The sequence below is a fragment of the Miniopterus schreibersii genome, assembly GCF_964146895.1.
Source record: "Miniopterus schreibersii genome assembly, chromosome: 19".
NCBI classification, from domain to species: domain Eukaryota; kingdom Metazoa; phylum Chordata; class Mammalia; order Chiroptera; family Miniopteridae; genus Miniopterus; species Miniopterus schreibersii.
In genome coordinates, this window is record NC_138119.1 from 17,313,685 (window position 1) to 17,336,667 (window position 22,983).

General features: G+C 43.1%; 1 protein-coding gene across 6 annotated transcripts in view; it reads left to right on the top strand.

Annotated features, from left to right (window-relative positions):
• The window catches only part of RABGAP1L (RAB GTPase activating protein 1 like), a gene marked incomplete at its 5' end in the record, with an annotated part of 365,222 nt that extends 345,280 nt beyond the window's left edge, over positions 1 to 19,942 (top strand). For 5 of the 6 annotated variants that reach the window (XM_081121358.1, XM_081121361.1, XM_081121366.1 and 2 more), the window contains 6 exons: positions 4,017 to 4,127; positions 9,502 to 9,606; positions 11,780 to 11,863; positions 14,282 to 14,353; positions 17,289 to 17,486; positions 18,452 to 19,942. In XM_081121358.1, coding sequence (XP_080977484.1) covers positions 4,017 to 4,127; positions 9,502 to 9,606; positions 11,780 to 11,863; positions 14,282 to 14,353; positions 17,289 to 17,486; positions 18,452 to 18,604 — 723 coding nt within the window. In that variant the 3' untranslated portion in view covers positions 18,605 to 19,942. Of the gene's footprint in view, positions 1 to 6; positions 626 to 4,016; positions 4,128 to 9,501; positions 9,607 to 11,779; positions 11,864 to 14,281; positions 14,354 to 17,288; positions 17,487 to 18,451 lie in introns of those variants that run through there. The other variant, XM_081121363.1, reaches the window with a different exon arrangement.
• Positions 19,943 to 22,983: the final 3,041 nt, after the last annotated feature.

Sequence of the window (22,983 nt, forward strand, 5' to 3'; positions counted from 1 at the left end):
AGGCTCAGTTTATTTTCTTTTGATTGCCAGCTCACATTTTTCTGCATTTTCGTCTTGGGAAAAATGACGTTCACCGTCCCTTGTGCTGTTTCACCCAAACTTCAGCCCCCAAACACGGAGGCGGCCTGGGGCGTGTTTTGCTTTTTCATTCCCCTGCCCAGCAGTGTCCTTCTGTTGCCTGAAGATGAACTATTTTGCAAGATTTCCAACCTTGTCGCCTGAGGAAGTTCCTTCCACCCAGCTCTGATAACACAGCAAGAAGGGCTCGCACCATAGTTGCTAATAGTTACACACAGCGCTTCACCAGCCCTGCAGACTGCGACTAGCCCCCGGAGAGGGAGGAGTGTAGAGCCCTCTTGGTCTTCCAGCCCAGACTTGCCCTCTGGCCGCCTCCAAGTGCACTTTCTTCCACCGAATGCTGGCGTCCCAGAGAGAAGAGTGTGTGGCACTCCAAGGAAACACAGCAAGTCTAAGCCATGCAGCACTGACAAGTGTCTGCTCTGGTTACTGCCGCCTCCTAAATGTGTTCGTAGGTGTGCAGTTTCATTGGATCGTCTTTTTTTTTTCCCCAATTGTCTTTGTACCTATGATTGAAAACGGTAGTTGGTCTGTGGCTTTTGAGGAGGTAAGTTTTAAAATCTGTGTATGTTTGTAATAGCAGCGTCTGCCTCTGTGAAAAATGCAGTACCCTCCTCCCAAAAGTCCCTGCCCGCGTCCGGGCTGCGGTGTGCAGTGCGGGAGGGCGGGAGGCAGGGCTCCAGCCCGGAGGCGGGCCGTCGGGGGGCTGTGGGAGCCGTGTCCCCCGGGCCCGCGCAGGGCCAGGGAGCCGCGTGCCCGCCTCGCCCGCAGGCGCGGGCATCCCGCCCGTGCGCCCGTGCAGCGCGCGGCGCGTCTCCACACCGGCGGAGGTGAGCGGCGGTGCCGGCCCTCGGGTGGGCCGCCCTCGCCGCTGTTTCCACGGGCCAAGCGAGGTTCCTGCCTTTCCCAAGCCGTCGAGACGGAGCTTTCCTGTCCGCTCTGGTGCAATGGCAAACTTGCTCTTCAGTCGTCAGCTCCAGAGGGAGTTTTGGCGCCTCGGGAAAGGCTGGAAAAGACGGCCGAGCGCTGCAGCCTCGCCTTGACCTGTGGAGAGCGGGGCGGGCCCGCGGGAGGCCGTGGGGTGCCCCCCCCGCGGAGGAGGGTGCTGCATGTTTGCCCCTGGCTTGCTTCCCCCACGTCCGCGAGTGTGAGTGCAGAGCCGGAGGCCACGCCCGCTCGGCCGCTTGCTTTGCAGGCACTGGACTGAAGCTTCCTGCTAAAGCAAAAGCCGGGGTGCCCTAGGCCATGGTGCTTCCTCGGGGCCCTCAGACTCGTAACTTCTCCCCAGCCCCCTCCCTTAGCCGTGTGTGCATAGGATGCGCTCCAGTTACCAGGCTCTTAGAGAGGAAGTTACCAATTTCAGCTGAGCTCACATCCCTCTTATGTAATATACCCCATCAGGCGCACCTCTGATCCACAGGGAAGGCAGCTACCTGTGCTTGTTAAATACTTTGGACAAAGCCCTTTTCCACTAGCATCCTGCGACTTACCTGGAGGTTATTTTTAAATCGATTCTAAGCATGTGTCATGTAACCTGAAAAACTGGTAGCCAAATGAATGAGATGTATGTAACAGGGCAGCTTTTTGCACCTCGGAGTCCTGCAAGTACAATTTCAGTAGAAACAGGACACTTAACTCAGGAATGGGTACGGCCGCCCCACAGGGTCTCGTTGGAAGGGGTTTGTAACAAGTGAGGAAATGTCTTTCCCGATTGTGAAATACGTGGTGAGGACACTGCCGGTACCACTGCCTGTTCCCGGCAGGGAGGGCATTTATGAGAAAAGTCCCTGAACGTTTTTTAAAATCTGAGTTTTTGACGAGTATGTAAGTTGTTTCCACAAATAGAGGCAATAGATTTATTGGAATGAAAGATGGGCTCCCCAGCCCTTGCTGGAGTTTGGATCCCTTCCCCGAAGACTGAAGGACTGCGCTGTGTGTGCCTTGACCCTTCCATTGCTTTCGACTCCGTGCTGTTATGCCTCTGAGAGGGAGAGCGCCTGTAGATAGCGGGGACTGGCAGAACTTCAGGAGCACAACTTGCCCCTATAAATATGCACCCTGCCTTTCAGGAATACTTTGGCAAAGGGCTTCTGGTGAGGCAGCACTTTTGAGGGTTACATTGTATCTCAGCCACAGAGGAAGATCCAGGGTGGTTTCACGTAGAATATGAGCATCGAGCAAGAGTGGACTCAAAAAAATTTCTTCTTTTGACATTTTATCATTTCCAGTGAAATTGAAGTTCTAAATTGCTTTTTATTTTTTTAAACAACTTTTTAAACTTTTAAAATACATGTGTTACATACCCATTGTATAAAACTTAGAAGCCTTTAAATATCACAAAGACAACAATAAAAATAACCCACTACCCACAGTTAGTATCTATTATTTATGCTGTTATAAAAGTGGGATTTTCTAGTTACTTAGCTCTTTTTCTTCAAGATCGCATAAGCATTTCTTCTGTTTTTAGACACTTTTCACTTCTATTTAATACTGCATGGAAACCCATCATGAATTTAGTTAGAAGTATGTAAGTGATTTGGGATTTTCAAACCTTTTTCAGTAGGTATCTTTTTCAAAAATGTTTAGCATTTCCCAATTACCCCAGTCTAGCTTCTCCAGAAGAGAAGACAGAGAAGAACCCTGTTGGCTGGTTATAGTCAAGAACAGGTTTGTCCTTTAGCTCTCTGCTGGTCTGTATTTGGACCCACTGCCTCCATGAAAGTCTCACGCTTTGCCCGTACCATGTTTCTTAGCCCTTCTTTGAAAAACACAAAGAAAAAAGAAATTAGGTTTTCCTCTTTCTATATAACAAACCCAAGTTGTTCTGCAGGAGCAAAATTCACCACACATACACGCACATTCATGCTCATACACACACACACACACACTCTCACACGTACACACTCACACAATCATTCTCTCTCTCACACACACAGTATGCTATGATGCAATCTCCTCCGGGACACAGATTTGTCTTCTGGTTGTGCAACGCTGCTTTGTCTGAGTTTTTGCCACTCTTGCAAATGACAGTTAGGAGTATAAATCTGAAAAACAGGAAGGTGTCGTCACATTGAAGTCTTTCCTGTCAGCTCTCTGGAGTCTCCTGTAATTGCCAACAGTTGCAGAGAAAGCACTTTTGATACTTTGGAATGGAAGACACTAAATTGCTATTCTGATGGGAATGTATACACAATTCATAATGGCTAGGTAAGGGGATACCTTGCTTCCTAACAATGTGACTTGGTTCTCTCATCATATAACTTTGTTTCAGATTTTTCCCTGGGAGTTCCGTAATGCATTTTACCCAGAATCTTCTAATCTAAAATTAAAAACAACAACAACAAAAAACCAAAGCAAACGTAAGGACTATTGCTCTTAACTAACACAAAAATTGGTGTTCAGAAAAGTAAACATATTTTTACCCAAAGAATGAAAGTGTCAGTTGATAGCAAAGCCATGAACCCATGCATCCTGACCCCTTATATTGGAAAAACAATTTGAAGCCCTTTCTAGCAGTTTACCCTATTCCAGCCCTACAGTGTCTTGTGGTTTCCCTTGGGGTCAGGGTGTGGTTATTGTGCATGTTTTAAACAAAGAATTGCCTGTGTGTGCATTCTAGGTCTATGTGGAAACCTCACGGGATTGGGGGTGTGTGTGGAAATTTTGCTTTTTTGTGGCACGTTTTTTTATAATGAAGTACTGCCTGGGGCTTTAGGGACCTGGTAGGTTCCACTGGGTAGAGTGCCGCCTCTGCACTGCTCGCTTAACTCACTGTTGTTTCCCAGACAGCTGTCCCGCCTTCCTGTGCCACTGCACCTTCTCTACACCTTCAAGTTCACTAGTTGCTGCTGCTTGTTTTTCCTCACCAGCCCCATCTGTTGGCTGCTAGTATAGCCAGGCACTAATACCCACCTCTTGCTGTTGTTCTTTTTCTGCAGAGGGAGAACCGGAGATTACAGGAGGCCAGCATGAGGTTGGAACAAGAGAATGATGACCTTGCCCATGAACTAGTAACCAGCAAGATTGCTCTGCGGAATGACTTGGATCAGGTACACTCGTCACTCACTAGGAAGAAATAAGACTGTGACAACCTACTCAAGGGCAAGGACCCAGTTGCTCTCACCACAGTGCTGCCAGGGCTCCCTCTGTACTTGACACTGAGTCAGCTGCTTGATGGATGAATGGTTGGGCATAGGTGGGAGGGCACTGCTTGTGCTGATTGGACCAGGTGGGAAACCCCAGCCTTGGAGGAGGGTTTGGGTCACTTCCAAGCAGCATGTGTGACATACTTTTTTATACCTCTGCACTTCTCTGGTGTCTGTTCTCTGCACCTGTACTTTTCCTAAAGCAAGGCCTGCCAGCATAGTCACCTGAGAACATCAGTCGCCAGAAATTCTCATCTACAGTAAATGTGAAGGATTATATGACGTATGTGCATTAAGATACACATATTGTTGGGTCGATAGACATCCTAGTGGCTAAGAGCCCACACTGCCTTGGTGTGAGTCCTGGCATTACCATTTCCCGGGCAGTTCTTACCATGCCTATAAGTACAAAAAAGGCTACCTCATGGAATGATGTGAGAATAAAATTAGGTACAGCACTATAGTAGTGTGTGCTGAACAAACGTGAGCTGTTGCTAGGAAGACCTTAACTTGTTTAACTTCCCTTGTTCTTTCCAACAGCACTGACAGCTTTAGGACTTGGGTTTTCTATTGGCAATGAGGAAGGAGTCTTGTGTAGATTAAAAATAATCACTCTATTTTCTGACATTTAAAAAGTGAATATTCTCAGCTCTGGCCTGTAGCTCAGTTGGTTAGAGCATTGTCCCCGATATGCCAAGGCTGTGGATTTGATCCCCAGACAGGACACTTACAAGAAGCAACCAGTGAATGCATAAGTAAGTGGAACAACAGGTTGATGTTTCTCTCTCTCTCTTCTCTCCCCCTTCCTCTCTCTCTAAAATCACTAAAAAAACATATTTAAAAAGTGAACATTCCCAACAAATGGTACAGGGTCAGAAAAATTGAGACTTAGAAGAGGCATTATTGTGTTCTAACTATGCATTGACAACATTTACAATACAAATCCATTAATAATATAAATCTGATTTAATTAAGATCAAAGGAATTTTAACAGTGTCTAAAAAGGGTCCCTGCCACAACTTCTTTTCCCGTATACACAGCTAATTTTGCAGCTTACAAGTTTTAACCACAGTGAGGTGGGAGAAAAGACCACAGTAAGGAACATAGTGTTAACTGGAAAAGGTGGAAGCTGATGGAGTCAGCACTAAACGGAGTTTGAACATAAAACAAAGACTGTGCTGCTCAGAACACGAGATAGGGAAGGTAGAAAAGCAGTGCAGTCAGGGTAAGGGAGGGGTGGCCCTTTTAACCACAAACCCCATGCAGCCAGCCTGTTTGTAAGGTGTTGGTACTAAAAATGTGTGACTAAGGTCAGAGCCATAGAAGGAAGCGGTGTCTCCAGTCGATCAGGGCCACACCCCGCCTGACTGCAGCCGTTACAGTTTTGTATTAATAGGACTAGAGTGGTGGGTTAGTACTGTAATGAAATTCTTGGTTCCCTATTAGCTTTCCAAATGGCCTTCACTCTCAACTGATTCGTTCATTTTGAGTCTTTTATACATTAATAGTTTTCTTGAGATGGCCAGCTAAATGAAAAAGTTTTAGGCAGTTGGACTCCATGGGAGTGCAGTGAAATAAGCTAGAGTGGTAAATCGAAAGTTGTGTGGGTAACATATGTGGTAAGCCTTTAAAAGGTTTAAAAAATAATAAAATTAAGTATTTACTGAGTACCTGTTGTGCACCAAGCACTATATTTAAGCGATTTATAAGTATTATCTCACTTAATCTTCCTAATGACTTTATTATTTTAATCTTCATTTTATAAATGAGTAAAATGGCATATATATACCATTTGGTCAAAAATATACGTACAAGGTTATTTACTGCAGTGTTACTTACAAGAATAAAAAATAGAAATAACATATATGTTCCCTAGAAGGGGAGAACGGAAGAATATTTGTAGGATGTCTTTAAGTAAATTAATTTGTGTGTAATGTTTGCATCTAAATTGCAGGGGATACGGCTGGCATAGGGCCACCCTGTAAGGGAAGGAGGCTGGAATATACCTGGACAGGAAAAAAGCCAACAAGAAAATACATTAAAGTGTTACTACTAGATATCTCTGGGTGACGAGTAAATCTAATTTTTATATCCACATTTATACCTTTATTTTTTCAATTACTAATCTTTTATAAGAAGACCTTAAATTATTTAACCACCCTTGGTTAAGTAACAATATGCATTATGACTTTTTAGTAATCAGAAAAAATATATTATTTAAAATTTTGTTTAAAACTTTTCAAATATGAAAAGATATTATTTTAAAATATGTTATTTAAAGAAAAATATAGTATTTAAAAATGTATTATATAAAAGTTTTTCCAAGAAAACCCATTTTGAGGATCAGTCTGGAATGATGCTCCATGGGTACTCCTGAAATAATTGAGTGTTGAACACCTAGGTGCCTCTTGTAGATACTGGATCCGCCCCTGAAGAAAAGTTACTCCTTCATTTGTTCCCTCTCGCTCTTATTCTCTCCCCCCCCCCCCGTACTTCTCTTTCTCTCTCCTTTTAAAGAGTAAGACCTGACCCCTGCCTTTTGAAGCTTGCTATCTGGATGAAAGAATAAAAATTGCTATTTCATGCATATCTGCTCCCGATGTTGCAGTTTCTGCCCGAGCAGAGCGTATTCACCCACCAGAAGCCCGTCCCTGAAGCTTAGGTGACCTGCCCTGCTCTGTCTGCCTCACCCAGTTGGCCTAGTACTTTTCTGTTCCCGCTTAATCAAAATCAAACCTCTTCATTAAAACAGCAAAACTGGCAAACATTAAACATGAAAGCAGATTGTATTTGAAATAATATGTAGAGCAAACAAACACTAATTAGGTAATTAGGCACTTTTAAAAACTAAATTATGCCTTACCCTTGTCATGTTCACATGGGCTTCAGGCTTCCTGGGTACCAAAGGCTCTCAGTTTTTCTCTCTGACAGCTTTCTCTTTCAAGAACTCACCCTCCCTCAACTCCTTCAGTGAGGACTTCTCAGCGATTAGAAACGTGAATAGATACATCATCTCCGGTTCAGTTTCTGCTGCCCCCGGCTCTCAGGTCCTCCCTGTCCTTTCCCGTCCCAAGGAACACAGAAGAGACACAGCCAGTACCTTCCCACGGAAAACGTGCATAGGTCCCTCCTAACCACACCACGTTTCATGCTAGACCAGAAGCAACATGTACTAAGTGTCAGATTCGTTTGTTTTGCTTTAGATTGAGCAACTGGCTAGTTCTTTGAGAAACCTTTTCTGAAAGCTCCTCGTCCTGATGTTAGAGCTGAGCCTTTGACCAGGTGATGGGTGGATTCATGATTAAATCACAAATTGCAGGGTTTCTCTCATTCAAGTCCTAGAAGCCTAACACGGAGGAGAGACTCTGGATGAAGCCTCCCGGAACACTCTGGGGCCCACAGAGATTCTGCAGATGTCAGGCCAGATAGCAATAGAAATCCAGTGAACTTGCCTTACCTTGGCCTAGTGAGGAATGTGCTGCAGAAAGTGCGAAATAGAAATAGTAGATCCTTTCCTCATAAACATCCAGTCATTTATTAACTTCCCCAGGGAAGTGGCTCTCTTGTCCTATTACAGACATTTCCAAAACTGTAAAATGCATTTTTGAGGTCCATCTCTAATTTTAAGATACTCTTTTGCTGTGTAGATTTCCCCCCTAAAATGTAATATGTTAGAGTCTTTAACAGGGACTTTTTCACCTTAAGTACCCAACACTTCCAAATTATCTGAAAACAGAGCTGTAACTTCTGGGGTGCGGGACATGAGGACTATCAGACAGTGAGAACAGAGAAGCTGGGTGTAGTTTCCCTGCCAGCACCCAGCAGACTGCTCTGGCCTGGCCATCTGGACGTGCGGGAGATGCCGCGAAACACAGACAGGAGGCCACCTGGCCAGCGTTCACGGTTACTTGGATAACATTTTGCTGCTGTCAGCCAGGGACAGCTTCTTCAAATAGCTGCCTTCCTCTGTGTCTGTGGTTTTCTCTGCTGAACGCGTCCTGTGGCTCTCCGCCACCTCCACTCCACACCGTCTGCTTCCATAGCCACTTTCAGAGCCACATCCACTCGCTCGCCAAGTACTTACAGAGTACCTATCTGTGCCGGGTACTGGGCTTGCTTCTGGGGCTCTAGTGATGCACACAAGAGGTGTGGTTCCTGCCTCCCAGAGCTTGAAGTCTAGCGGGCAGGACAAGTAAATCACATATGGAATTTGTCATTACAGACTGTGCTAAGTGCTGTCAAGGGAAATATGACAGATTTAAACAGGAGCTAATTTAGAGGGGGGTGAGGGGCAGGGCTCAGGCCATCCTTCCCTGCACATGTGAACTTGAAGCTGAGCGCTAAGGGTCAGAGCCCTAGACTGTAAAATAGACACATTAACTGAGACAAACACACAGTGCTTTCTTGGTTAATTTGGGCTGTGTCTAAGTTAAAACCAGAGTACTTTTCTGAGCTTTTCTTGGCCATTCTAGAAATACAGTCTTTTCTATTTGGATTGCTAGTCCATACTTCACTTTTCCTTATGGATATCTCTATCATGGTTTTAAAAAAAATTTTAATTGATTGATTTTCTTTTTAGAGAGAGAGAGGAAGGGGAGAGAAACATCGGTTTGCTGTTCCGCTTATTGACGCATTCACTGGCTGATTCTTGTATGTGCCCTGGCGGGATCAAACCCAAGTCCTTGGTGTATGAGGGCGACACTCACCAACCGAGCTACCTGGCGAGGGTTCTATCATGGGGTTTTGCTCTTAATCTCTCCCTGCTGTCCTCACTGTCCTGGGTGAATACCCTTCGGGGCTCAGCCAGTCTTTCAGTTTTCTCACCTGACTGTGGTCCGTGGATCAGACTCTGCTCGCCCTCTCTGAATGCACCCACAGGCACTACCCTTGGGCGCCTCCCTGTACAGCTCCGCCCCTTTCATCCAGCCCGGTCCTCAGTCTCGGAGTCAGGGCTGTTGTGACATCTGAAATGTGTAAGAGGCATTTGGAAAGGGCACGGGCTCTGATGCCATTCCAGTCAGAATTAGGATCATGGCTCTGATTCCACATGCGCATCTCAGGCGGGCCAGGGGAGCTCTGCAGACCGCACTGCCATTACCTGTAGAACAGTCACAGTGGCGAGGGTCAGAGGTAGGGCGCCGAGGCCCGGCGTGCCTGGCGGTCGGCGGGAGCAGCGTCGGGCAGCGGGCGGGGGAGGGCTGGCTCGCGGCCTGTGCGCTCCGCCGCTGCGGGACAGGTGCGCTCGCTCCTTCGCCCCTTCACGGCGCCTCTGACGCAGGCGGAGGACAAGGCGGACGTGCTGAACAAGGAGCTCCTGCTGACCAAGCAGAGGCTGGTGGAGACGGAGGAGGAGAAGCGGAAGCAGCAGGAGGAGACGGCGCAGGTAGCGGGCCTCGCGGGTCCTCGGGTGGTGGCCGGGCCGGGGGCGGGGCTCGGGCACAAACCAGAGCGTTTTCTTCTAAATCGCCCGGAGCGACGGGAGCCTTGCGCTTCCCCTGAAGGTGCTGGGGAGGGGGCGGCGCGTCCCGGGCAGCTTGCAGGACTGGACACAGCCGTGCGGAGCGTGTCAGGATCCCCCAGGCTTGGTGGCTCGGGGTTGGGACCCAGGGCTCGCACCCAGGGCTTCGACAGACGTGCAGGCCTCCCGTCGGGTCCCCGGGGTGCCCGGCTTCTCTGGGTAATGACAGGCTGAAGCCAGAGCCCAGAGGCCGCTGCTGGGAGGGGCCTCCGTCAGCCGCTTCATTCCCCGGTTCACGCCGTCCAGGGAGAGCGCAGTGGCCGGCGGCCTCGCTCAGGGGTCTCAGAAACCCCGGGGAGCTGCCCTGAAGCCAGCGCCCCGCAGCCTCCCCCGGGTCAGGGGGCTGTTCTGCCGGAAGACGCCTCCGTCGGGGATGGAGGGTCCCGGGGGACGGGCGGGCCTCTGCCCGGGAGCCCACACCCGCGGCTCTCCTGGGGAGCAGGCTGCGCGCGTGGTCTCCATCTCGGTCCCATCCAGGCTGATTAACACATTTATTTTAAAGTCTCATTCTGAGACACCAAAAATATTCAGTATAAAGTAGACCACAAACCTTTTCGAAGACCTGCATCCAAGCAGAGAAAGTTCCAGTGAGGTTGCTAATGAAGGGATGTATCATTTAGCACCTTTTAAGGTTTATAAAAAGTGTTCCAGGATTTTTTTTTCATTTTTTTGGAAAATGATAAAATGACTTTTTGGCATTTGCTGTGGAACAAGAGTTTTGTTTTTTTAACGTACTCAGATTTTCAGGGGTTGATTATCCAGTTTGATGTATGCCTTTGTTGAGTATTGTTTTTTTCTTTTACTTCCTGCCTTGTTGGGGCTCACTTCAGTACCCCAGGGAAAGGAGAAGCTATTGGCAAATGCACTTAATCCATGCTTCTTCCGTGTGTGTGTGTGTAGGAGGGTCACCTGTTTTAATCATTATGGTACCCTCATGGGTTTGTTAGATGAGGGAACTGTGGCTCAGAGAATTAAGTGTCAAACCCTCTCAGCCGTCTGTCTGTCCTAAGGGCCCTATGACAGGAGGGGAAAAGACCATGGTTTATGGCCTTACATTATGTAAGAGAATAGATACTAATTTAACAACTAAGTTTGAATCAGAATGACCTACAAATTGCTTTTAGAATTTTAGAATGTAGCAAATACAAAGAAATTCAGAAATCTAATGATGTGAGCCCGATTATCAATTGCACTAATCTGTGAGTTAGCAAGTACAGATTCATCTTTAAGTCCATAATCAGAATAAACGGGTGAATTTGGCATCGCAGCATCCCAAATTATAAATGGAGTATAAGCAAAGTTTTTGTTTGCTTGTTTGGTCAACAAGTTGGAAGAACTGAGTTGTTTCCCCTCTATCTGGTGGCACCTGAGCCTCTTCATTGTTTTCACCTTCCCCTGTACCTAGACTCCTAGAGCTGTTAGACTACAAAAATAACAGGTTTTAAGTTTAGCATTCATAATTCTGTTACTGTGACAAGTACCTCCTTTCTGTGTCATCTTAGATACTTCTAAAGTCACTGTTCTTTATTCCGCAAATCTACTGACCTCGGGGGCTCTCATCTTTCTCCATCTTTTTCGGACTCCAGTCCCAAAGCCCCTTGTTTCTTCCTTCAGGGAGGTGACAGGGTGACAGTCAGGGACTGTGAGTAGGAAGGCCTAAAATGTTTTTTTCAGTAGTTGATTATGTAGCATCAAGGGGCAATGCTGCCTTGACGTTTTCTTTTAGACTCATAGGATAAAGGTAGCTTCTGAATTGACCCTTAACAATAGGTTTATAAAGTAAGTAGTAAGCATAAGCAGTTTGATAATTGGATTGCTCCTATGTCTTATACATTACAGGAAAGAAAGATTTCTGTATCTCATAAGATGATCAGGTTTTTCAAATGATCAAGATGAAACTTCAGTGAGGAAAGTGTATGTAGTTATACTGTTTACCTTGTCATTGGCTGTGAGTCAGGCACACCTGGATCTAGATGTTTGCGGGAATCATTAAATATTTTGACTGAGTCTTGATGTTTTTCATTCTCACTTTTTCTAGCTAAAGGAAGTCTTCAGGAAACAGCTAGAGAAGGCAGAATATGAAATAAAGAAGACTACAGCTATCATTGCCGAGTATAAACAGGTAATGTGCCCCTGTGCTTCTTGTTGCTATAAAAGTAATTGTTGTTGTTCTTCGGGGAAATATATTTTGTTTTTAGAGTTTCCAGAACAATGACTGCACTGCATTCATTAAATTTGGTGGCTTATTTTCTTCTCTGAAACTGGCAGTGGTTGGACACGCTTGCTGATAACATGGAGGTTTATTTGAGCAAAACAATCTGTTGTTTGTTCACAATGTTTGATAGATTTAGAGGAACTAGAAACATTATTATTACCATGGGGATCCTGTCTCTGCCCTACTCAGAAGCTAATTTCCTATAGAACACACTAGTAACATTTGCCTCTTTGCCAAGGATTAAAGTTTAGTGATTGTATTGAATGGCAGTAGCTAGGGGATCAGTGTGTCCTTTGCAGTCACAGTATAGAATATGGGAACTCGTTTTCCCACATGGCTATGTGGCCTTGTAAAGGGAGACAATACCTGTGCATAAATAAGAGGAAAGGGAACTTACTGCGTAGGGGAGGGGGTGATGTGGGCTGTGCCTCAGAGGCCAGGTGAGCTGTGGGTGTGTGGAGAGGGAGAGGAGGGGATGAACATGGGGGAACAGCACATGCAAAGGCCCAGAGGTAGATTAGTTGACAGAAATAGTTTAATTTGGCAAGAGTATCAGATACAGAAGAGAAGCATAGGTGAGCTGGAGCCCACTTCAAGACAGATCATCAGGAACAGCTGAGGAGTTTGGATTTAATTCTGTTTGTAGTAGGAACGTTTGAGCAGGAAAGTGGCATGACCTGGGACCTATTCTCGGCACTACTGTGTCCCAGTGAGTAATATGGAACTAAGTGGGGATCCACAGGCAGAGACACAGACCAGTAAGAGGCAAAGCATGGAGACCAGGTGAGAAAAAATGGGACCCTGACTAAAACCAGTAGTGATGAAAACGGAAAAGAGGGAGACACAAAAGATAGTCATTTTTCGCTAGAACAAGGGAAAACATTGGAAGTGATCCTGGGATTTTGAATTTAGCTAAGTGGGAGAGGGGATAGTTAGACATTAACCATTCCAAGGAACATTTTAAAGGCCATGTTCTGTGGAACTCGCCATCGCTGCAAATGCATTTTTTGTCATTACCACGTTAGGCCATATGCCGCACTCTGCAAATAGCAGTCCTTGGGACTGTTCTTGAATGTTATCTGGCAGGCACTTTGAGTAATGTAAAAGGCAACAGACCCATCTGTTTGAAGATAATTAGGACATAAAACATGATCTAAATGCATTCTATAGTTGGAATTGGCCATCACTGGCCATATTTCAGAATGTTTTGGTTTACTTAAAAGGGTATGTGGCTTAAAATTACTAGGGTGATGGCTTCTCTTTAATGTCGGCTAAGGCAGGCCTGTTTGTTGTCTCTAGGCTTGGACCTGGAGAAATTAGAGACTGAACTCCACAAGCAGGCCCTGGCCTCTAGGACTGTTTTTGAGTAAACTGGGCTTTCCTTTTAGTGCCTCTTTTGATAAATGAAGTAGACCTTTTATGTTGTTAGTCCAAATTGCACTTGAAAAATTTGACATCTTCTAACTTTTTATTTCATTACTCAAAAAGTAAAAGATTCAAATTTCACTCAAGTTCAGTAGGAGTTGAGTTTCCAGTATTTTTTTAAAGCAATTTTTCTTTTTGGCTTTTAAAGCTTTTCTACCTGTCGTAGTACTTTGTTAGTACCTTATTTCAGAATCAGTAATAATGCGATTTTATTTACTGAGCACCTACTAGCCAGGTGCTATACTAACCCCTTTGAGTGTATTTTTCCCATTATTTTCACAGCACAACACTTTCTGGTCAAGGAGAAACTGAAGCTTGGGTAAATTAGTGAATGCTAGAAGGTGGTAGGAATGGACTCCCATCCCAGGCTTTTTGTTTTATGCTGTGTTGCCAAACCACTTGATGAGAGTTTTAGTCTTTATTATTTTCTGGTCATTTAACCTTTTTTTAGTTTTATTCACTCTGCTACTTTGTAAGGAAACTTTTGTCATTGAAAACAGAGACTCTTTCCGTGGCTGCAGATGGGAGACATTTCTGGCTCAGACTTCTTTTCATCCGATCCCCAGCACAAATCGTACCTTTGCACGAAGTAGATACGCAGCAAAGATTCTGGAGAGCGATTCCAGAAGCAGGACAGGAATTCACTGGAACCAGTCACAAAGGCTAAAGATGGAAAGAACTCAAATCTTCCCTATGTGTTTCTTCTACTAATTAAGATAGTGCTGTACACAGGGGACACTCCTAGGCTTTCTGCTGCTCGCTGCAGAAATGACTGGCATCTGCACAGTTTCTTCCAGCATCAGAGATATGATAATTCAGGAGCTGATACAGTTATGTGCATGCACTGTAAGAGTCGTTCCATTGTCCAGTAAGGAAACTCTTTTTTTTTTCCTTCTTTAGATCTGTTCCCAGTTGAGCACGAGACTGGAGAAGCAGCAGGCAGCCAGCAGGGAGGAGCTGGAGGTGGTGAAGGTGAGGAGGGGAGGGGTTCTGTGATAGAATTTCTTCCATGTTCACAGTCCTGAGTGATTACCTGAGAGGAGGGTCCCAGTACACGGTGCTGCCCCACGGGCAGGATGGCTCGGCCACATCACACCTGCCCGCCCCTTCATTCTCAAGGAACTAGGAATTGAGAATACTGCTGGGGTGTGATTGTCTTCCCTGCAGCTGAAAGGTTATGTCCCCGTAAGTCTTAGGTGCTGTCAGAGGCAGGCAGTGGGTTTCAGCATTGCCGCAGGAGGCCCCGAGCTTTCCATGATGGTGGAAACCTGGGAACCCTCAGCAGCCTGCATCCCACTGCCTGAAATGACGTGATGCTTCAGTACGTGACCCCTCAGTTTCATCCCATCACTCTCTTGAACAGTAAACAGTGTGGGTAGTCTGGAACTTGGCCGGAAAACACATGTTGGGCTCTAACACCAATGTTTTAGAGGTTTGTTTTTAAAGAAAACTTGTAGCATTTATTTATATACTGCCCCCTGGTGGTAAAACTCCTTACAATGATTACTTGAAAAAAGCAATTGCTTATTCTGTAGAAACAACAGTAAACCAAATGGATTGGCATTTTTAAGAAATAATGTTAGCACAGCCAACTCTTGTGACTCGTGTCCTAGAAACCTAATGTAAATCTATTAGAATATATTCCAATTTAAAACTAGTAATTTTTATACCTTCTAGGGATTTCAGCATATAGTTTAACAACTTGGGCAAGTTATTTAACCTCTCTAAACTTTATTTTGTATTCTGTAAAAGAGATAACAGTACCTGCCTCATAGGGTCATTTTGAAGATTAAATAAGATAATGTATATAAAGTGCTTACTTTAGTACTTGGCACACAATAAATGCACATTTTTATAAGTTATAACTTAAAAATCTGAGACATGAGAAATGAAAATATGAACCTTACTCTGACTTTGTATTCCAAGTGTGTTTTGAGTACACTTACCAGTTAATCCTCTACACTGTGATCAGAGTGAGCATTCCCAAATACAAATTTCACTGTATCACTCTGTGTGTCTTTAGAATTAGGCCACATGTAGAAAACCCAAAATAACATTGGCCTAAACACACAAGATATTATCTCATGTAAAAGAAGTCTAGGACTAGAAGGATCCTTGGTTTTATCAGTGATCCAAACTTTAGTGGCCCATATTCTCAGCATGGGCTTCCATCCTCAAGGTCACCTAAAAGTCAAACCTGCCAACTGGAGTTTCCACCATCACACCCACATTCCATGTTGGAATTTTAGGCCAAAGAAGATGCAAGGATAAAGGTCCCACCTCCAATTGGATGAGCTCTCTCTAAGTAGCCTTCTTTGAAGTTCCATACATATCAGAACTTAATTTCATGGTTACACCTATCTTCAAGGGAGTCTAGACAATAGCACCTTTCAACTGGGCATTTTCTAGCCCAGATAACATTACGGTTGTGCTACTGAGGAAGGAGAGGGACATGGGCAGGAATCTGTGGTCTTTCTCACGTTGGCATGTCTGCTCCATGAGGCTCATTGCTCTACTCTAACATGTAGCACAGGATAAAACCCATATTTTCAAGCATTCTGTTTCAGGACTTTTACAACATGGCTGCGGAGGACTCATCTCACCATGTACCTCTCACTAGCGCATCACTTCCTCTCTGCTTGAGTATCTCACTCCCTGTAGCTCTCTGAAGGTGCAGTGTCTCTGCATACGGTGTTCTCTCTGCCAAAATCTCCTTCTCCCTCTTCTGAGATTAATCTGTTCCTTTATAAGGTTCATCCTATTGAAACTGCTTGGTAAACTTTCAGTCACTTAAGACCCAGATCAAAAGCCACCGCTTTAACATTTTATCTAGTGAACAAATATTTAGTCAACAATAAACATATTAACAAATATGTGCTGTGTGCCTGTCTGTGCCAGCGCTGGGTTCTTAAGAGAGCTATCAGATATCTTTTAAGTGTCTAATGAACATTAGGCAGGCAGGAATCTGAGGAGTGCAGTATGGGTGGGGTAAGAAAGAAATCAGTGGGGGTTAAGAAGGTGATTTTAGGGAATCAAGCCTGGGATAGGCAGAGCTTGGACATAATGAACAGCTGGGTATGGAATGAAAGAGAAGCTAATGAAAAGATGACACCCAAGTCTTCAGGCCTCCCTGGTGGCGATGTGCACAACGACACAGAACAGGGGAGAGCTACTGTGCGTGTGTGTGTGTGAAGAGAGGGTAGTTAGAGTCATGGACAGTGAGCTTGCTGTAACAGTAGGACGTTGAAATAGATTATGTGATATCTTTTCTCTCTAAACTATTTTTGGAGATATTTTAAGCAAACAATAGCAAGCTTGTCTCAAAGAGAGCTGCTGTTGTCTGGTGCCAATTATGCTGTGATTGGCATTCCAGGTCAGAGTTATTTTATTACCTTGAACAGTAACGATCATTTTTGCTTTAATGCTGAACAAAAGGACATCCACTTTATTTGTTGCAAGGATAGATTTAGGTTAGTCATAATGACCTCAGTCTACTTTAGGCAAGTTAAACTCTTGAGTTTCTTCATTTATAAAATGGGGGTGAAAATAGTAACTAATCACGTACTTAGCCCTAGGATTAAATGATACACTGCACACAGAGCATGATGGCTGGGGCTTGGCATCTGGTACAAGTATTGATAGTACAAAATTTCTACTGTCTATTCCCAGAGTCTCTAAATATACTTTAAGGAAAAGGGGCACCTGTCTTGGATAGTTGGATTTTATGCTGACTGTAACCATTTGGTTGTAGCACAAGGGAAATAGGTACCTTCAGAAATAGACCTGCATTTGATGGCAACAAATGACATCTAAATAAAAATCAAATCATATATTGTTTCAGGACGTGATTTTTGATTTACGCTATGGAATACAACTTGATATTGGTTATATCTTTTGGATATTTCAGGGTAAAATGATGGCATGTAAACACTGCAGTGACATTTTCAGCAAGGAGGGCGCTTTGAAGCCAGCGGCTGTAAGCAGAGAGGACCAGGGAATTGAGTCAGACGATGAGAAGGACTCACTTAAGAAGCAGCTGAGGGAGATGGAGCTGGAACTGGCACAAACCAAACTGCAGCTGGTGGAGGCCAAGTGTAAAATCCAGGTTGGTGACTTGATAAAATGTCAACAATAAAAAATAAAGTTAGTGGTCTGGTATATTCTAGGACTTTAGAGTATACATATTTAGCTCAGAATCATAGGTGTTATAATACATACCTTTTTCCGGCCAAGAATGTGTCCTGCATAGCCAGATGTTATTATTTTTCAAAACTGATATAAACACGTAGATTTAAATGAATATTAATCATTAAAATGACATCTTGTGAGAACTTAAGCATATGCTTTTTTGGTTTACCCTGCGGTTTCTTGCCGAGGTCCTTTCTCACTGAACTTCGCCACTTTGGAAAATGAAAGGCCAAACCTCTGGTATTCCCCAGGTGGCTGAACACTGGCTGATACCCATTCCTTTTGGGGGGAGCTTCTCTTCATCTTTACCTGATTTTGCCACATCCCGTTCTCTATAATCTCCTTCCATATGGGAAGGCAACATAACTAGAAAAATAGCCCTGACTTCTGATGGCCTGTTCCCCTTTTCCTCTTTAGCAGTGATCCGTTTCCACCACGCGCAACCGTGGCTCCAACCTGCACCGCACTGGCCGTCCCCAGCTGTCTCTGTGCCAGACCTCGTAGGTTCTCGGTGCAAAGGCCGTGCATTTGGATATGGACTCACGCATGCTTGCTCTATCAGTAAAAATTAAATCCATCCATGCGTTTATGCTTCTTTGTGGTTTTAAACTGTTATCTCAGGTTGTACCCTAACCCTAAGCTGCAGGGGGAAAAAGATAACATGAGCACTGTTCAGAGAAGGCACAGATTGTGGTTTTTAGTGATACCTCTTCTAACTGTAAACTTTCTTTTTACACTAAGAAGCCAGTTAAATTTCTCCTGAGCTTTGTGGGAGGAAAACTATGGCTGTATTGACCTGGGGATTCCAAGAAGCTGTACTTGGACATTTTTGGCAGAGAGAAAACATTTATAAATCTCAGATGATTTTCTTTCTTTAATTAGGAACTTGAACATCAGAGAGGGGCCCTTATGAATGAAATCCAAGCTGCAAAAAACTCTTGGTTTAGCAAAACCCTGAACTCTATCAAAACGGCCACGGGCACCCAGCCCCTGCAGCCGCCACAGAGCACCCAGCCACCCAAGGAGAGCACATAGTTCCCGCCTCACCCCAGCACAAGAGCACAACGATCAAAGCAATGGAGACGCCGAGGACTCTTCCAGGTGTCCCTTTGAAGAAGGAAAGTAAAGGAGGCCAGAAAGCAAGCCCGCTCTTTCAGTGGCTCTCACTCTTTCTTGTATGCCACTTTCAAAGGGATGCTGTTTAAACTGACCTGATTTATGTTGAATACCTATTTTTGAGCTTCTTTCTTGGAAGGCCATGTTCAGATTCATCCTAGTATTATGCATTATGTTACATGCCTGCTCTTTAGCTGGAAATCAGTAATTCCAAACTAAATGCTTTTTATTGAGAACTAACTGTTCATAATTGTTTTTATCTTACATAAAAATGGAGATGTCTTTTATTCGAAGGTTGAAGTGATAGAGAGATATTTGCCACACAAAAAGAAATTAAAACCAAAACTCTTAAATTTTCAGGATTTATTCAGATAAAGCACACTATGGGGCTGGTCGGGACCACTGTCGGGTTTTCTCCTGAGAGCGATGACCTCTAGAGGGAAGAGCAGACCTGGGATTGAACAGTCCCAAAAGAAAGTTAGTTTATTTCATTTTCTGTTGGGTGCACCTGGAAACAAAATGCCAAGAACCATAGGATAAGACAGGCTGTTGGGAAGACACAGGAGAGAAAAGGAACTGAGGTTTTGATAAACGCAGGAAGAAATAAATCACTTTGGCCCTGGTATTCTAACAGGCCCGTTTAAGAACTCCACACGGGAACTGCAAGTTCCTGAGTATGAACACAGTTGTGAGTGCTGGTGAACGTCAAGTCGAAGTGGATATTGCGAGTCAGAGCCTTAGGAAACCTTCACCAGAGAAGCCTAGAAAGACCCAGGTTCAGCCATTGTGTTTAGAACTAGGGACAGAGTATGTCATTTAATGTTGACATATACTTGCTAAGGAAACACTAATATACTGTAACTTTGTTAAAGTTATGAAATGGGAAATCGAGGTCAGCTTCACGTCATCTTAGTTTAATGTTAGGCAGCTTTTCCTGATTTCTGTAGTGCCCCAAAAATGTGCCCTCGTTACTCCTAGGTGAGGATGCAAATGCGATGGGAACATTTTTGATTGAATATGAAACCTTTATAGAAATACTTATCTCATGGAAAGGTAAAGAAAGCTATTGTTTAAAAGTTGATGGAAATATTTTTTTCTATTATATTTAACATGTATATATCAATAGTCCTTGCAGGAAATCCTTTGGTAGGGGCAAAACAAATTTTACCATTTTTCTAAGCTATTTTGGCGGCCTTTCTCTTTTTCCACCAACTCAACTACTGTCAGTTATATACAATAAACATTTACTGACACTCAGCCTTGGCTTCCTTGTTGAACATATTCTTTGCAAAAGGATCTTAAACTCTGTATTGCCAGAGTGATTCTCATATGTGCCATATGATACAATTAAAACTAACATACTCCTGGAGGTAAAAATCAAATAAGAGCCATCTTGACCAGGAGCACACACTACAAGTTGCTTCCCCCTAAAATGACCATTAAACTCTAAAAAGTGAAGTTCATCAGTGTTTATATCCTTTACAGCCCATACAACTGACAGGGTTGTTTGTTACACTCATCAAATAATACTTTCTTATAGAATTTTTTTGGGGTCCTGACATCTTTCATCATTTCCTTTTACCAAAAATGAAAATAAACCAGCATTCCAGTGTCTATGTTGACTTTAACATTCCCTACATGATGGTTTAGAAAACCTAATTTTATTTTTATTTGTAAAATATAATGGCTAGAGAATTGCATCTTGGTACTTGATTCTGTAAATCATTTAGTATAATCTGTTAGCTTTGCTGATACTTTATGCTTTGATTCCAAGGAGCCTTGTACAAGTTGCCTTATCAAATGGCCAGCTAAATTAAAGATGTCCTTTTGTGTTTTATGAATCTTATAGTTCTACTGTACTATAGTTCTACTGTACTATAGTTCTCTTTTTAACTTCCAAAAATTGGCACATTCCACAGAATGCTTAAATTGTATAATATTCCTTAAATAAGAGTTGAGAGAGAAATAGAACGGCTCTAGGTCCAGTCCTTACCTGTAAACCTGGCTCAATTTCATTTTTTTCTTTAAACAAAATACCAGGTTTATACATTCCAAACATGTAATAAATAAATCTTTTGCATTTCCTTTTAACTCTTTTAAAAGATTATAAGGGTAACCTACAGATCTTTTCTTTTCCAGTTCCGTATCATACTTGAGTATGTTTTGGTACTACAGGTCTAAACTATTTTTCACTGCAATGCCTTTGGGTCAGTAGCAATAGTAAAGAGAAAGAAAAACAATTCAAAATATGGTATATGATACGATTATTCATACAATATGTTAAAACAGCATTATCCCAAACTGCCTGTCCTTCACCATGTATTGTTTAAAACTCATGCATCCTAGCATTAACTGCTAGTTTTAATTTCATTTATTTTGAAATATATTGAGAATTGCTACTCCTCTCTTGATTCCTTTGGAAAGAGATGAACCAGCCCAAATATCCAGGAAATTTTCAGATATTATGGAATATTTTTCATCTTTTCCTAGAACACACTGTCTAAAACACTCCTCTAGAAATCCCAACATTTGCAACATTCTGAAAAGCGAATATTTGTTCTTATTAAATTCTGCAAAATAAATTTTCAACTTGATTACTCAGTTCATTAGCTTTTATATCTTGAAAATCAAATACCATGTTCTTTAAAGTTGAAAGAAACCGAGCTGAATTTTGCAGTGCATGTTTGCTAGCTTCCCACATCCTGAGCCATGACACAATTTGGTTATATTTAGTTATCTATAATTTGATGCAGAGAAACAAACTGTTCCCTAATGTTCTGTATATGAGCGCCTATCAGAAGCACTAATAGGAAGGCTATACAGGCCTATGGGCTAAATTAACATACAATCAATGCCTGCATTCCCCTCTCCTGGCTATTAAGTTGGCAGTTTCTGCTTCATTTGCTGTCTTTAACTTCCATAGGAAAGTAGAAAAGCAATCTTTATACTGATGTTGGGATATTTCATTGTATTTATTTTGTTTCATTTCTTCAAAATTTTCATTCTTTTATACTATGTATTATTTATTTTTCTCGCACTCTTACTCCATTTTCTTAAACTACTTTCCAGTTAATAACTAGTGGCTTCATTTCCTAGCTAAGTGAGAAAAACAAGAGAACACACAGTTTAGGGTGAAAGAGGTGAGGGATCCTTAAAAGGGTTGATTAGTTACTTCGGAAGGGACAAAGGAACCTTTAAAAAGTTAAATACTTTATTTTCTCTTTTAAAAAGAACACTTTTAATTAGTAAGATGATTCTATTGTTTAACTTTTAAAAACAACACTTTAAAAAGCTCCGATTCTCTTGCTTCAGTTGCAAATAAATGAGAATGGACAGACTGCTGTTTGAACAGTTAGATTTGTGTGTGTAGAATTTTATAGTGTCCCTGCCTCTTGTGTACCCACATACCATGCACCTGAACACACACCTGGCGATCAAATACAGAAGGGCAGGTAACGGCTCAGTGGCCTGTTTCCTACCAGGACACTGCCAGGTAGGTATAAAGCTCTTGCCCTTGAGTTGCCATGCTCATGGTCACACTGAACTAGAACTGCTCCAAAACATCCTTCCTCTCTCATAGTGGCTTCAGTGGAATAACTTCAAAGCCCTTTACCTTAGGAATTTCCTTGTCTTCCAAAAGCTGCCAAAATGAATACTTCAGTGGGGGCTACACCTAAATAGGAGATGATCTTGAGTGGTAATGAGAAAGTGGATGTTTATGAGTAGCACGGTGACTACAGTCAGCAGTCAAGAGTTCCCTTCTCAGCTTCCATCTAAAAGACTACATGTCCAGCTTATCTCCAAATGAATTTGTTACCTGCTATACAAACATCTTCATGAACATGTCCCATTCTCACCACCACCACCCCAGGTTTATCATCAGTGGTATTCTGAAAAATTTAAGAATAAAGAATCACTGAGTAGAAAATCAACGTTTTAAGTTCCTTTAGTTTTCATTGGCAGTAAGTTAACATGTAAAATCATTTCCACTGAAATGTAACATAACTATATTTTATTTATAGAATAAAATATAGGAAACTGAATTATAAGGATATAAATGCATCAAGACTCTGGTGTCATGAAAGCACAATAAAGCTGGAGATGGCCCCAGAGTCCAAGATGTCCCAATAGCCTTTTACATCAGTTTCTCTATTTTTGGTATTTTGCATAATATATGGATCCTTAATTCAAATGAGAGGAAAAAGTTTCTGAGTCAGCCCCACTTTCTTTCAACTCCTACCTTTCCCTTGCTGAGGAGGTAGCAGAAATTCTCTACCATCTATTTTCATGAATTGTGT